Source organism: Chelonoidis abingdonii, chromosome 2 (assembly GCF_003597395.2).
Source record: "Chelonoidis abingdonii isolate Lonesome George chromosome 2, CheloAbing_2.0, whole genome shotgun sequence".
NCBI classification, from domain to species: Eukaryota; Metazoa; Chordata; order Testudines; family Testudinidae; genus Chelonoidis; species Chelonoidis abingdonii.
Genome location: NC_133770.1, coordinates 80999436 through 81016415, shown reverse-complemented (window position 1 = coordinate 81016415; position 16980 = coordinate 80999436). Strand labels below are relative to the sequence as shown.

The window sequence follows — 16980 nt, the reverse complement described above, 5'->3', positions numbered from 1 at the left end:
AGGGCAGCAGTTGTATGTTGGCACACAAAAAAGGCCCCCTAACAACTATTTCACACCAGTCCTGCTGGATATAAATACTACCTTCTATTGCACAGCAGGTGAATGTAACAGAATGGTGAACCAATTTAAAATAACTAAATCATGACCAAAGTAATGAGAAACCTTAAAAAATAAATCTCAAACTCTAAGGGGGTTTAGTGGGAATCCTGTTGGTACTATATCTTCAGAGAAGTAGAATTACAAATAACTTTCCCTTCTCTGAAGATACCATCCAACTGCATTTCTAATTTATGTTAATGCAAAGTAGGTACCTTTTAATTCATGCTAGCATAGTCTACACAGGGTAACTGAAGCACAACACTTCAAAGTGCTCTACAATTCCCAGCTCCATAGTCTAGACTATGGCATCGTCTTCCAATTTCAGGACAGCCAGACCATAAAAAGAAATACACTGTAACAACTATTTGGACATGGTCATCTTGGTAACAGAACTGTCCAGCAAACTGGCATCAAAACATGCAAACAATTTAATCAACGTTTAAGGGCTTCAGTTATGACAAACAGAACCCCAAGAGCCTTTTGACACAGAAAATACAGAGAAGGGCCTCACTGAAACGGACAGGTGAAAAATGTTGATAAGACAATAGGCTAATTTACGATGGAACTCTGGTACTTCCTTGGAAAGCAGGCATTCTGCCAATCTCGCACTATGGAGCTAAGACCCCCTAAGAAAGAATCATTACATATGGTATCCTTATAACAATGCGTTATTATTCTTGGTAGTGCCCACAGTGTTCAAACACAAAGGAAAGAATGGGCCTTTCCCTGATTAACTCCCAAACTAAAAAATACAAACATGAAATCTATCATTCCCAAGCTAGTGACCAATTGCTTGATGTACAAACATAATGGATCAAAATAGTTCCATTTTTTCCAGCTAACTGAGATGTAGTTAACCCCAAAATTTTGCTTTCCATGACTTTTTTAATCAGAAAAGGAGGCAATAATATTAACTAATACTTTAGACAGTGTTAATCATGTACATATTACTAACAAATTTAAGGTTCTTGTTAACTTAATTATAAACTTTCACATCAATAAATGAACATAGAGATACATCAGGCAAAAAGGCATGAAGTAAAAGCACAGGCACATTACAAGATGTGATTCATCCAGAGATAGGAAATACAGATTAATTCCACAATTCAAAGGTCCAAAGGATTATGTAGACAATGGCTTATTCTAGCTACTTCTGTTAGCTTTTACTATTCCAAGAAACAGAAAGACAATAAAATATTTGACTAGATAAACTGTGTACTTATGCACTTACAATCTTTGACCACATCTTTTTAAATGATTCAGGAATAGTTCTAAAATGCCTAAGGCACTTTACCTGCAAAATCTTTGAAGGTGTTTCTACTGCTATATGTAAAGGTTCTCATTGAGTTATCATTACATTCTTTTACCAATCCCACAGTTTCAGCTCCCAGCAGCAGCCTTATGTGAGAGGCTCCAACAAGATATACATTTTGATTTCCATCTGTTTTTCCTCCATCTTCTTTTACCAAAGGTTTAACCAACAGCTGGGCACCTTTAAAGAAAGGCAACATAAAGTAAGGAACATATAAAAGGCACATAATTAAACATTATGATTGTAATACTTATCACCCAATAAGACCCAATTCTGTGAAGTGCTGAGAACCCACAGTTCTCATTATAGAAACAAGGTGGATGAGGCAGTATCTTTCATTGCACTAACTTCTGTTGGTGAGAGAGAGAAGGTTTCAAGCTAGAAAAAGGTGGCATGCACATTTGACTTTTCCAAGCTACTTTTCACCCATAGCCCACTGTGACTATTTGCTCTGCTATACATACATATAACTTTAAACCATTTTTATGCAACTGGATTTCTACTAAATTTATATCGTACAAGGGAAAGGGGTTGGAAACAGGGACCTTATTTTGCTTTTTTACCCAGGTAAAAAAATCCAGCTCACATAGCTAGAACACTACTACATACAATTCTCATTATAGTCAGTGGAGGCTAAAGAGCCATAGCAACTCCTAAGAGGTGTTAACCACTTTGCAGGACTGGGCCCTCATTTAATTTAATTTCTGTAAACACCTGATCAAGTGAGACTAGCAAGAGAATAAACATTGCAACTGACAGCCTGGCACATGGAGGACAGTTAGCACGTTTCAGTCTACTCCTATAAAACGCATACTTACAACATAAGTAATCCTTATTTATGCAAATAGTTTCACTGACTTTAGCAGGCTCCTCATAACAGTAAGGCTTGCAGGATCAGGCCTTTTGACATAATGATCTACCTACATGTGACAGGCCTAGAAACTAGTCTGTGGCCACAATCCAACATCAACTTAAGTCTTAATGATCAATTGATTTTCTACCTGTGTCAAAAGCAAAATAAAGTCCCTGTTTCCAACATTTTTCCCCGTTATCATATACATTTAATATAAATCCAATTGCATAAAAATGGTTTAAAGTTATATTTATGTATAGCAGAGCAAATAATCACAGTGGGTCATGGGTCAAAAGGTAGCTTGTGAAAGTCAAATGTTCGTGTCACCTTTCCTAGCAATACAGAAGATAGATATTTCATATCGTATCTAAAATCTTGTGAATACAAATTCTTTCAACTCATAACTTTATGACAGAGCTATTACTATGCTACTGATAAATCTGTTTTAAAGTTCAAAAGTTAATGTTCTAAAAAAGATATTGAAATAATTAGAGCATTATCCAAAAGCTTTAGCTCAAATCTCGCTTTAATAATCGTTATAAAAATGATGCTAAATGCAAATTACTTAGTCCGACATTACTTCACTAATTTTTATTTGCAAAATACACCACTTTTATCCATCACTTAGAAAATGTTTCAGGGAAAGAACTGTCCTAATTTTAAGAAGTTTACTAAAATTTCCATTCATTTCTGAAATCCTAATGATTCTGTTGCCTACCCTATATGTGTTTATAATAAACTACACCAGTTTTCCTAATACAGGGAAAGTAAGAGCAACAGACTTAAATGTTGAATTCTGGGAATAATATTTGCATCCTCAATTTTTAAAGTGACATGCTATCTACACTATTAATTTTGACTACAAGGAATTGTTACATCAAAATATTGGTTTACTGTCAGAGTATTATCTTGGTACTTGGTTACTTGTATTAGATAATCAAGTTGCAAACCTTACCTAACATTCTAATACTTTCTTCCTTCATGTCTCATTCTTCTTCAGATTCTTACTGTTCCCTAACCTCTCCCTTCAATGATCCACTATGCTACCAACAACCATCTTATCTCTCTTAGCCCTACAGTGAAGTTTTGCAGTCTAATATCAAGTGTTTGGGGGATTCTTTGGTCAGCCATGTCTCCAACCTATGCGATATGTTAATAAACCAATATGATGGACACATCATAAAAACTTCAAGAACTCATGAAAGGTAGGGGGTCCACCTGACCTGTAGGGTTATCACAAAAAAAAGGAGGAAGTGATCCCTCTCCAAAGGTACATTTATTTTTAATTTAAAAGTTTCACGTTGGCATGGGCTTTCTTAAAAAAAGGGAAATACAATCACTGGAGTTTTTCAAGACATGTTATCCTTGTGTGTATTCCACTTGCAGGTGCACATGGGCCCAAATCAGAGATTATTTGCTAGTAGTGTCTGTTTGGTCCAGCCATGTGCCCTAACTATCCTTGTACCCTTTACCGAAGGTCTAAAGGGCAGTACAGGCCCAACCACCACTCCAGTTCCTTCTCTACTGCAGATCACAGAGAGTAAGGAAAGCAGGCCATGGAATATACACCAGGTCAACACATCTCAATGAACTTCAGTTACTGTATAGACAAGTAACTTTCTTGTCTTCTTTTGAGTGCTCGTCTCTGTGCGTATGCCACACTAAGTGATTCGCGTGCTGGCATCTAACTATAGTGAGGGCTGCTTGGAGTCCTGTTTAAGACAAATGAACAACTACTCCACAAAAGTGATGTCTGATGAAGATGCCTACATCAAAACATAGTGTCTTGTAAAGGCATGTATTGAACTCCATGTGGCAGCCTTACAGACAACACTTTTCAGAGAGGTCACCGCAGTCATTTGAGCCCTTGTTGAATGAGCATTAATATTGGTTGGAGGAACTAATTTAGCTAATTCATAGCACAGAGTAATGCAAAATCCACTTTGCTGATTCTGTGTGGATATCTGAACTCCTTTCATTCTTTCACCATACAAAATGAATAATTTTGGAGACCCAGAGAATTATTTCATTCTCCAGAAGTAGGTTAGCGTCAATCTAAAGTACGTAACTTGACTTTATCAAAATGAAGGGGGAGCAGGGGTTGGATAAAATTTCAGTAAAATGTATAATCCAATTCAGGTGGAATTTGGACATTATTTTGTGTACTAAGAGAAACTCTGTCCCAGTAAAAAGACTGTGGGACTGGGGGCGGAGGAAAAAAATCAACCATGAGACCCCCTAACTCTCCCACCTCTTCTCACAGATGTTATTGCTACAAAAAAGGTTTTCACAGACAGATATAGAAAAAAACATGAAGCCAAGGATTCATACAGACCCATCAAAATAACAATAAGGTCCAATATTAGGGCAGGTTCTACTATGGGTGGAAATATTTTCATTAAACCTCTCAGGAACCTAGATGAGGAAGGGTAGAAAAATACTGGACAGCTATCCAAGGTGAGGGGGAAGGCACTAATAGCTGCTAGGTGTACCTCAGAGAGCTGAGTGAAAGACCTGAGGTCTTCTGCTGAAAGATATAGTCTACAATGTCAGGTATCTGAGACTCTGGAGGTGCCAGTTAATATTGGCAAATCTGTTTTACTTTGCACAGTACACTTTTCTTGCAGAATCTTTTCCACTGCTGCTCAAGATGGTTTGTACCTCTCAAGAATATGATTTTTCTAGCTCTGACATCAATCCAAAAACCAAGCAGTTAAATGGCGGGAGGGCAGATCAGAATGATGGGTCATTCCCTCATTCTGAGACACAAGATCCAGCATGAGAAGCAATCAGATAGGATGTCCAGATATTTAACCCTTTGTCCCAATCAATGTACCATCGGGATGCCACTTGTCCCGATATTCAGGTAAGGAGGTGAGCAGGAGGGAGGCCCCGACTCTGTAAGTGCTCCTGGGTTGGGGAAAAATTGCAGCCAAGCTGCCCCACTCCTCGCCGCCTCCTCCCCTCGCAGGGCACTGCATCCGCCCCCCCCACCCAGCGCTTCCTGCCATCTAACAGCTGTTTGCCGGCACTCAGCGCTTTCCAGGAGGGATGAGCAGGGACCTGGTGCACTCAGGGGAGGAGGTGGAGAAGAGGCAAGGCAGGGGCGGGGACTTGGGGTGGGGCAAGGGCGGAAAGAGGCAGGGGTGGGTGAGCACTCACCTGGCAGAGGGAAAGTCGGCACCGTAGGGGTAAGTGGTGGGCGGGGGGGGGTGAAGAGGCGAGTGGCAGGCGACCAGTGGGTGGGAGACTGTAGAGGGATGCAGCAAGCCAGAAGCAGGCTGGGGGATGAGGAAGGGTGCAATGGGGGGGGAATAGGGAGGGGGCAGGACCTGGGACAGAGTGGGAGTGGAGCCTGGGAGGAGCAGAGGTGGACTGTAGGCGGGGCTGATGGCACCCCAATGTGTCCCAATATTTTAGTGTGATGATCTGGTCACCCTAAATCAGATTGGAGGGCAAATGGACAAATGAAAAAGCTGTGGGGAACAGTACTGCCTCAGCCACACAAAAGTTTATAATCTTTGCCTTGTCTTGTCTGATTTTCCTTAACACCCTCAGAAGTAATGGAATTGGAAGACAGGCATATGTGAATACGGGATTAGGAATGCATCTGCCAGGGAACCTGGGCTTTGACCTCCTCTGGTACAAAATATACAACATCTCTTGTTCTTATCTATTCTAAACATGCCTCTGCTGGCTGGCCCTTCTGGTGGAAAATGAACCAAATCTCCAATTTGTGGATTTCCCATTTATGGAAGAATGCATGCTGAGATTGCCTGCTTACGTGTTCTGGATAACAGCTAACAGACTGCTGCAATATAGTTTGCACCAGTTCCAGTACTCTGCACAACACAAGGAATGATCTCACTCCACCCTGCTTGTTTATGTAAAAAACTGCAGTTGTGTTCTCTTGACATAATCTGAACAAACTCATGAATTATCAGCAAGAAATGCACTTTACATGGCTCTCAGCTCCAGGCCATTACCCTCTGATCCCACTGAGGGTTACCAAAAGAAACCACACCATTTGCTCAAGAAACTCCCTGAAAAAACACCGGAACAAATCCGCACAGACACACCACAAAAACCCCAATCAGGGGTATTCTATCTGCTATGAAAGATCCATAAGCCTGGAAATTCTGAATGCCCCATCATCTCAGGCACTGGCACCCTGACAGCGGGACTGTCTGGCTATGTAGAATCTCTCCTCAAGCTCTACGCTACCAGCACTCCTAACTATCTTTTAGACACCACTGACTTCCTGAGGAAAACTACAATCCATTGGTGATCTTCCAGAAAACACCATCCTGGTCACTATGGATGTAGAACATTCCACACAAAAATGGACTACAAGCCATCAGGAACAGTATCCCTGATAATGTCACAGCAAACTTAGTGGCTGAACTTTGTGACTTTGTCCTCACCCACAACTATTTCACATTTGGGGACAATGTATACCTTCAAGTCAGCGGCACTGCTATGGGTACCCACATGACTCCACAGTATGCCAACATTTTTATGGCTGACTTAGAACAACGCTTCCTCGGCTCTCGTCCCCTAACATCCCTACTCTACTTGCGCTACATTGATGACATCTTCATGATTTCAACAATTTCCATCCCACCATCAACCTCAGCCTGGACCAATCCACACAAGAGATCCACTTCCTGGACACTACAGTGCAAATAAGTGATGGTCACATAAACACAACCCTATACCAGAAACCTAGTGACCGCTATACTTACCTACATCCAGCTTTCATCCAGACCACACGACACGATCCATTGTCTACAGCCAAGCTCTAAGATACAACCGCATTGGCTCCAACCCCTCAGACAAACACCTATAAGATCTCTATCAAGCATTCTTACAATTACAATAACCACCTGCTGAATTGAAGAAACAAACTGACAGAGCCAGAAGAATACCCCGAAGTCACTTACTCCAGGACAGGCCCAACAAAGAAAGTAATGGAACGCCACTAGCCGTCACCTTCAACCCCCAACTAAAACCTCTGCAGCGCATCATCAAGGAACTACAACCTATCCTGAAGGACGATCCTCACTCTCACAGATCTTGGGAGACAGGTCACTCCTCGCTTACAGACAGCCCCCCAACTGAAGCAAATACCACCAGTACCACACAACAAAATACAACCCAGAACCTATTCTTGAAACAAAGTCCATTACAACTCTGTCTACATATCTATTCAAGGGCACACCAATCATCCGACTTAATCACATGAGCCACTCATCAGAGGCTCATTCACCCTGCACATCTCCAATGTGGATACATGCATATGTGCCAGCAATGCCTCTTACCAATGTACATTGGCCAAACCGGCACAGTCTCTACACAAAAAAAAAAAAGAACCCTAAGCCGGAACAAACAAATCAGACGTCGAGAATTATAACAGTTAAAAACCAGTCTGAGACACTTCAACTCCTGGTCACTCAATTACAGACCCAAAAGTCGCAATTCTCCAATCAAAAAAAACTTCAGAAACAGACTCCAACGAGAAACTGCAGAACTGGAATTAATTTGCAAACTGGACACCATTAAATTAGGCTTGAATAAAGACTGGGAGTGGATGGGTCATTACACAAAGTAAAAACTATTTCCCCATGCTAATTTTCCCCCTATCGTTACTCACACCTTCTTGTCAACTGTTTGAAATGAGCCATCCTGATTATCACTACAAAAGTTTTTTTTCTTCTGTTGATAACAGACCACCTTAATTGATTAGTCTCGTTAGAGTTGGTATGGCAACACCCATTTTTTCATGTTCTCTGTGTATATACATTTTCGTACTGTATTTTCTACTGCATGTATCCAATAAAGTGGGTTTTAGCCCACGAAAGCTTATGCCCAAATAAATTTGTTAGTCTCTAAGGTGCCACAAGTACTCCTCGTTCTTTTTGCTGATACAGACTATCACGGCTACCACTCTAAAAGATTCTTCTGGAATTCATTTTCCCTAAGCTAAATGACCACCCAGATGAACTTCTCAAATCAATAAGGATGCACCTATCACTATTGTTCCTACTGGAAGAGGGAAAGCCATCTTTCCACCAACCAAGGATGCATAGGATGTTCTGTGGAACTTCCACAAGTACATCCAGACTTTGTACGATCAGGGTGTATGCCGTCTTCAATCCAACTTGCATACAGTGGAGATGTAGTTTGGCATGCTGCATCACAAAAGTGCAAGAGGCCATGTGACCCAGTAGACAGAGACAAGATCTTACTATTATTCAACAGCTCACTTTACGCTGACTTATCAGACTAGACATAGCCTGGAACATGTCTTGAGGTAAGTGCACTTTGGCTGTCCAGGAATTCAGTTTTTCTCCAATAAAACTCTGTATACTGTATTACTATCAAACTTTTCTTAATTTAACCTATGATCAAGCATCTGAAAGAGTTGAACCATTGTCATGGAATTTTGAACATCTTGTGAGGACACTCCTTTGACTAGCCAGTGGACCAGATATAGATAGACCACTATAATTTGTTGTCATAGGCATATCGCTATCATTGCTAACGTCATAAATATCCTTGGTACCACTGACAGACCAAAGGGAAGAATCCTTATTGATAGCGATTTGGGCTTATCACTAATCACAGGAATCTCTTATGTGTAGGACGAATGTCAATGTGGAAATAAACATCTTTGAGGTCAAGAACAACAAACGTACCTCCCAGATATAGCAACAATATAGTAAAGGCTAGGGTAACCATCCTGAATCTCAAATGGCTAATGAAAGTGTTGAGTATTCTGAAATCCAGGATCAGCTTCCCATCTCCTTTTTTTCTTGGATATGAAGAAATATATTGGGGATAAAAACCTCTCTCTCCATATTGAGGAGGAAGAGGTACTATTGTGCCCAGTTGAAGGAGAGTATCCATGTTGTGGATGAGAACCTTCTCACGAAAGAGATCCTTGAAAAGGGACAAGGAAGGTGGGTGGGGATGGATACAGTGTGAAACTAAATCACATAGTCAGTTGTAATAATTGCTAATGCCCATTTGTCTGATGAAATAGCATTCCAAGCTCTCTGAAAATGGGAAAGAAGATATATGAAGAAAATCAGGGAAGAACGGGGGAGTAAAATCTGGAGGGACGGTCATTCTGTAGCTCTTGAAAATCCCATCAAAAGGGATGCTTGCTGGTGACCGCTGTGATGAGAAAGTAGAAGCATCAGGTGGTCTTCTCTTTTGCGTCTTTTGACATTTACTAGGATACAGTGCAAGCAGATGGTGATAAAAAGAGGGTGCAGTTAACCTCTGTCTTGGGTAAGATTGAGGCTCACTGCGTATTTTTTTCATTGCAGAGCTGTAAATACTTAGAGAATATCAAGTGGCCTAGAAGTCTTTAAAAGTGTGGAGAGACTCTTCCATTCTCTCACTGAAAAGATTATAAGATCATATGGAAGGTCCCCCACTTTGGCCTGGACTTCTCTTGGAATGCCCAAGGACTGGAGTCAGGACAAAACCCGTTTCAGTGGAAGTTGCCACAGAGTATGAAGCTGTATCTGCCGGGTCTAATGATGCTTGTAATAAGGATCTTGCCATTAATTATCTTTACGTTGTTAGTAATTAAAATTGTTTCCTATGCTCCTGCAACAACTTGTCAATAAAATCCATTAATTTATTATAATTGAGATAGTCATCATTTGCCATATGAACTTAGTTATTAGATATACAGAACTGCAAACTTGCAGAACCATTTTTCCATCTGAATAGGCCTAAACATTTTGAATCATCATAGGGGGTTGAACAAACAATACCACTAACACCCCTCATTAACTGCAGCTACTACAAGGTACAGGGAGAAAGTACCTGGCTCCTTTAACAGAAACATACTTTGTTTCAGTCTTTTTTGAAGTCCGAACAACAGCAGTTTTTGTCCAAAAGAGCCTCATTAATAGGAACAGCAATCCTTCCCAGCATAGTGTTGTGAAGGACATCCAATAATTTGAGTCTCTTGAATCTCCTCTAAAGGAATCTGAAGTGAAGCTGCTACTTTTTCCTATAGCCCTTGAAAGTTTTTAAAGTCATCAGGTAATGAAAGTGAAGCCGGTGTCACTGCCTCATCAGGAGAAGAGGAGAAGGGATATAACCGTGCCTCTATGGGTCACAAATGAGGATGCCTAATTCAGGATGAACTGCGGAGAAATAGGGCAGATACACCCCAAGACTGGTGGCTAATCCCCCATAGGACATACCAAATCAGCCACAAAAGTAAACTTCTGTTTCACCACACTGGCTAACAAAAAGTCGTAGAAGTTTCCTTACGCATTCCAGTCCTTGTATTACCACCAAAAACACCAGACTTAGAGATGAGTGGTTCCTTAAAACCAATCTCATCAAATAAAAGGTTCTTCTGATCCCAAAGGACCAACCACACACCCAGGTCAATATACAACTTAGATATTACCCCAAAAATCACACTGTTGCCAGTCCTTTAGTATCTAAAATCTAAAAGTTTATTCATAAAAAAAAAGAGAGAAAGGTGAGAGTTAAAATAGGTTAAAGGAATCAAATACATACAGTAATTACAAAGTTCTTAGTTCAGGCTTGTAGCAGTGATGGAATAAACTGGTGGCTTAAGACAAGACTCTGGCTGTTTCCAAATCATTGGAAGGTCCTCAGTCCATTGGTTAGAATGCTCCTATTAGTAGAAGTTCATAGTACAGAGACTTGAGCAGTAAAGAAGCTGGAGCAGGAGAGAGGCAAAATGGAGAGGTTTCCAGGGCCTTTTATATTTTCTGCCATGTGGAGGGAAACCTATTGTTTTAAACAAAAACCTCAGAACAGCTAGTGGAAAATTACAGGTGACAAGATAGTGTTTGGAGTCACTTGGGCAAGTCACATGTCCATGCATGAAGGTTTAGACATAGTAGAAGCCATTACCTCAAACAGCACTGTTTGCAGGACATTCCGAGTAGATGGGCGTCTCCCATGGTCCATTGTCAAGCCAAGTGTTTCTTGATGAGCCACTTAATTTGAACAGTCTCTCCAAGATGTGCTGGCTAACTACTTTGCAGGCGTTACCCCAGAGGCAAACATTTGAAATACAAGTATAGAGCCAATATTCATAACTTCAAGTACAAAACTACATGTCACATTTTGTACAAGATTTATTGCAAATATATAGCAGAGGTTGCAACAATGATCTATATGGTCATACTTTAATCAGATAATGTCACAGAGGACTATGAAAACTGAACTTTCTCAACAAGGTTGATCTTGCTCTTCTGAGGCCTCTTCCTCTTGTTAGATCTGCTCAGGAGATTCATATGACCAGATTGATGTCTCTCCCCTTTACTGTCTGGAAGGGTACCTGGGAAGAGTGCTTGTACAGGAACCCCAGTATGGCTCCTGAGGGACATTGTATGAGTGGAAAGAAGGCTCCTGGGCCATATGGGAACTCTCTCTCTAAATGACAGAACAACCTAGACCCTCTACCAGAGCTTAAAGTTGTGGAATGAGCTCTAGGAGAGTATGTGGGTGAGTCACTCTTGCTATGCTGAGAGTCAAGTGATGGATATGATACATCAGACTCCAGAGAAGGATCAGCAGGGATATGAGTGGTATGAGGCTGATCCTGTCTTACAGTCAGTACCAGAAAGGAAAACAGTGCTAAGGGAGGCATTGATTCTAGTACCAGAGGCAAATTTAAGCCTCCAGATAATAAGGGGCATTCAGGTTCATTAGAAACCCTCAAATCCGTGTATCAAATCAGCACTGAAGGTTGGAGAGCATTATAACCATGGGACATACTTGACACCATCAATGTTGTGCTCTGTACCAACCTGCCCTATACTGCAGAAACAGTCAGTGCCAATGATGAGGAGCCAATCAGTGTACACTGGGAGGGTGCCAAGGGGAGCTCAATACCAAAAGACTCAGCGCCAAGCACAATTACAGAGCCATTTGACATCGAGCCAGTACCTTGCTCCTTCAATGCAACATCTGTACCCGTACCAGGATGTGGAGTCTTGCTTGACTTGGAGGAGAAAGGCAATTTTGACCTTTTTTTTTTTTAAAGAGTATTTATGAAGAGATGTATCGCTCTTTTCCTTGGGAGGATGCTTAAATTTTCCTTTAAACACTTTACCATGGCTCTTCTTACCAAATTCTTTCAATGAAGGCTTAACTGCATGCACCTTGGAGCTAACTAATTCAGGCCAAGGGTGAAAAGAAGGAACTGAGGCTACGTCTACACTGCACGATTATTTCGAAGTAGTTTAAACCGATATTACGAAACCGATGTTATAAAATCGGTTTTGCGCGTCCACAATGCGATCACAAAATCGATTGCTTGTGTCCATGGTCCAAGGCTACCATCGATTTCAGGAGCGGTGCACTGTGGGTATACATGAAACTTATTCTCCTTCTCTTTTAAACTGTCCCCCCACTGGGCTTCATGATCCCCTGCTAAAATCGCGGGCTGCAACGCAATAGCAAACTATGATTACTCACTGGCTGATCAAATTTCCCTCCCTTATGTGTCTAAAATAGAGATCGTCCACTACAAGAAATCAAAGCAGCAGACGAATCCTTGCACCTACACGCACAACAACGGATCTTTCGTCATAAGGCCGGACTGTGCGCTTTTTACAATAGCCAAACCCACCCGCACTCTACTGAAGGAAGAGCCTCGTGTTAAGCCCTACCCATGGCTGATTAAACACGGTCTGCCCGACAAGAACCCACTCATCTTCACTCTTCTCCCACCTCATGAGCCTACCGTGCAGCCACCCCCATTTCTGTCATTCAGCGTGAGAAGTACAGAATAAAAACCATTAGACTTATTTGTACATAAACGGGGGTCACTGCGGGACAGGCATCGTGGCCTATGACAGTCAGGCGACATACTCAATTCTCAGAACCAGAAGTGAGCGATTGACTCTGCCCCAAGTGAGCCATCCCAATTTGAGGTTTCAGAACCATTTCACAGGGCACTCATGATTAGCATCAGACACTAAACTGTGATACTGGCCAGGTAAACAGAAAAGCCGTATCCCGCGACTTTGAAATTCTTTCCGATGTCCACCGTGAGGAGTCGAGCCACAACACCAGAGACCACACAGAGCTCCATTTGCACTCGTCACAATGCAGTCTCCTTATATTCGAAGAAAGAGCGCCAGCTGCACCACACAGGAGGTTCTGGATCTGCCGCTATCTGTGTGAGGACTCAGTGCTTCACAGTCACTCTTCCAAAGACAATGAAAAGTTTGAAGAATTTCAAAGTCTATGGCTATAAGTTCACACGCAGAGACTCCTTCGTGCTCGAGTGAAACTGAAGAACTTGGACAAGGTTTACCAGAAAAGCCAGAGAAGCAACGGAAGGTCAGGCTTCTGAGCCGAAACATGCGCTTCGATCTAACTACATGCAAGATTTGGGTTCAGCGTATACCAGTGCCCCCTGTCCTGGATTCAGACTTGCGGTTTGTAATACATTTTCTGAGATGTAGCCGAGGGAAAGATGGGAGACGAATTTGTAGGATGAAATACCGTGTGGATAGCCACCGCAGTCACTGTAACCCAACAGCCAGATCCTTTTAACCCAAGAATACGATCCGACTCCTCCCAAGCACGAACCAGACAGTAAGCCATGAAGCACCTCCGGTAGTGTCCCTTTCAATTCTGCTACAAACACGGATTTAAAACAAGACGGTTTTGTGATCGCATGAACCAGGCCTTTTGTGCAGTCGCAACCATCTGTCCAGGAAAATTTCGTAACATGTCTGGCGATGGAGTAAATGCCTCCAAATAATGTCCAGAATCGATCGTGGACAACTCATAAAACCCTCTATGCTATATGAGAACATTTCTGCCAAGACAGCCCTTCTCGGTTCCCATAGTAGGTCATCTTTCCCGCCTCGCCTATTCTTGCAGCATTGTCTCAGCATTGAAGGCATTGCACTGAAGGCATTGCAGAACAACGATCTGCCTCCTCGTCCTATTTGTCAGGAAGATATCATCCATTGTTACCTTTAGAACATCAGGACTTGTAAACAGGGCAACCATGGCGATTTTCGACTGGCCAACGGGGGGATGGATGAGGGATAGCGACGAGTTTCTCATGCGTCTGGATAGCAGGATTCTCCCTGCTCCAGCAACGCGTCGGGGTGAGTGATGATCACTACTGCGTGATCGTATATAATAGGCGCATGCCTTGTGATTGCATAAGGGGGTTTGGCTTTGCAGCTCCTCTTCACAGGGAGAAAAGATATATAGCTCACTGTTATCATGACACGGCGGAGAAGCTCAAAATTTTAAAGCCTCACCTGACCATCGCCGCGATGACGTCACGTTTGCCTACGCCGCTGGTGTGTGCACACCAGTCACACAGACACATGAATATTTAAACGTACAAAATGCGACCTTGTATAGAGATCACATGCTGCTCGAATGGATAGTGTTCTATGTGAAAGATACTAATCATGCCTCTGTAAGGTATTTGCCACTACTATCACCTGGTTGCCTTCCCCCCATGCCCAGCTGCAACATTTCTCAAGTCCTATGCCATCACGAGCGTGTGCTTGTGATACGGCGAAAGAAGAGACGCGAGAATGAAATGTGCACCAGTAAATTATTTTACGTAACCGCAATGAGAGGGATAAACAGAGATGATTGGAAGGATGTGTACCAAAAGTATAGGAAAGATGCCAGTGAACATCTAGAGGCTAGGCAGGAAAGACCAGCGTCTGGAGAGAAAACGCGGATTGCTCGTTCTCACTGAAATTCCTCCAAACGCATGTGGAGCATTCTCTCAGGAACGAGCAGCAGTAGCATGTAGTGCCACTAGGCCCCGCGTATAACCTCCCTGCAAGCCCACGTCCCATACTCCCTCACCCAATTGTAAGAACGCGCGGTGAAGGCTTTCGCACCCGGCTACTCTCCACCAACCCCGCGATTCAAGAATAAGCGCTGTATTACCGCTACAATTCGCTTAGTATCCTTCTCCCTTCGCCTCCTCCAAGACAGCAGTCGATGGACATCCTTCCTAATTCTCGCCTTTTTTTATAGTTCCTTTGTATACAGAATACATCGAATTGGGAGGGTTGTGCTTACAGGAATTCTAGAATACAAGGAAAAACTCATGTTTTTTACAGAAATATTACTTTTAATGAATAATAAATGCATTTTAACGATACAGAATTTTTCCCTTCGCCAACCTGTTAATGACAAAGGGGAGGGTGGGTGCTTACACTGAATAATCCATTCAAGTGCGGAGGTTTCATCAAAGTCGGAAGCAAACATCACCACTCTACCCTGGGCGTTCTGAAAACTGTTTTCCAAGCTTCTCTGATCGCGCTCGCCTCCAGGGGCTCTTCTAACGCCTGTCTCTGGGCTGCTCGTTACTTCAAGCGCCAGTGATTTGCGCTCAGCTCCCACCCAGCCATAAAGTCCCCCCTTAGTCTCACAAAGATTTTGGAGCCACAGCAACAGCCAATAGCAAGCGGACATGTTTGGCTCGAGGTCTGACGACGTAAGTAATGATCGCCAGCACCTTTAAAACGGCCAAAGCACAATTCTACCACCATCCGCACTTGCTCCCTGTAGTTGAACAGCTCCTGACCACTGTCCAGGCTGCCAGTGTATGGCTTCCATGAGCCCATGGCACTCAGGGTAGGCTGGTCCCCACAGGATACTATAGAAGCATTTGAACATTCCCACGTTATTTCTGCTGAGGAACTAATTCCCCTTGCTGCAGCTTTAAAAGGGTACACTCCTGAAGACGCGACGCGTCTCGAAACCTTTCCTCGGCATCCCACGTGGACTTGTGCAGTCGAAACGTCCCTTGTGTCACCGTGCTTGCAGCACCATTGAAAAATACCCCTTGCGGTTCACGTACTGGGTTGCCCTTGGTGTCTGGCCAAAATAGGGATGGTTCCACTATGCCCCACCACAGTTCGGAAAAACCCATGCAGCAAAGCATCCACTATCACCTGCACGTTTCCCAGGAGTCACAACCTTTTCCGTAGCGCCAGCATTAACGATTGCTTTGGCTAACGGCATCACTGCAGCCACCCCCCCGTACGATTGCCACTCCCCTGATTCCCGACTGACGTCCCAGCTGTCTGGCGTGCCCTTCCAGCGGCGCTATTCCTCGCTTCTCCCCTCGTGGGCTGCTTCAGTTTTGTATTACCGGCGTTTCGCGCGGGAAAGCATGTCACAAAGTTCTAAGAAAATCTTACGCGCCTGCGACAAGTTCCTAGCCCCTGCGCATCGTCCTCACCTGCACACATCCATGTCCACAGTCGTGCTCTGTCTTCCGGTGCCCAAATTCGGCGTTCCAATGGACCTGTAGTAGAGCCCCTTAATGAGCAGTAGCGTCCAAAACGCTGGGCCACGTTATGGACCTTCTATCGCCTCCATCTCGTCATCGGTCCATCGACCGCTCAGCTAATCAGCTGCCTCTCCTCTCCTCTGCCTTTGCGTCAGTTCTTCAGTATAGTCAGCCCGAGAGTACAGCACGGTGTTGACACGGTCAGATACCGTTTGTGATTCTCAGGTCCATGATGCTGTGCTATATGCTTGCTCAATGCACTCGGCGAGAAAACGCGCCAAAGGGTTTCTGGCTTCCCTCAACAAAGGAGGGGTGAGGCTGTACCCAGCGACCCCGGTGGCATGTTTCTGCCATCAGGCACTGTCTCTCAACACGAAGTGCGAACTAATGGGATCGCTGAGGACAACAGCT

General features: G+C 43.2%; 1 protein-coding gene across 3 annotated transcripts in view; it reads right to left on the bottom strand.

Annotated features, from left to right (window-relative positions):
• ANO10 (anoctamin 10) overlaps positions 1 to 16980 on the bottom strand; it is a 284686-nt gene that overhangs the window by 251283 nt on the left and 16423 nt on the right. For all 3 annotated transcript variants that reach the window (XM_032784131.2, XM_032784130.2, XM_032784132.2), the window contains exon 3: positions 1394 to 1591. In XM_032784131.2, coding sequence (XP_032640022.1) covers positions 1394 to 1591 — 198 coding nt within the window. The remainder of the gene's footprint in view (positions 1 to 1393; positions 1592 to 16980) is intronic.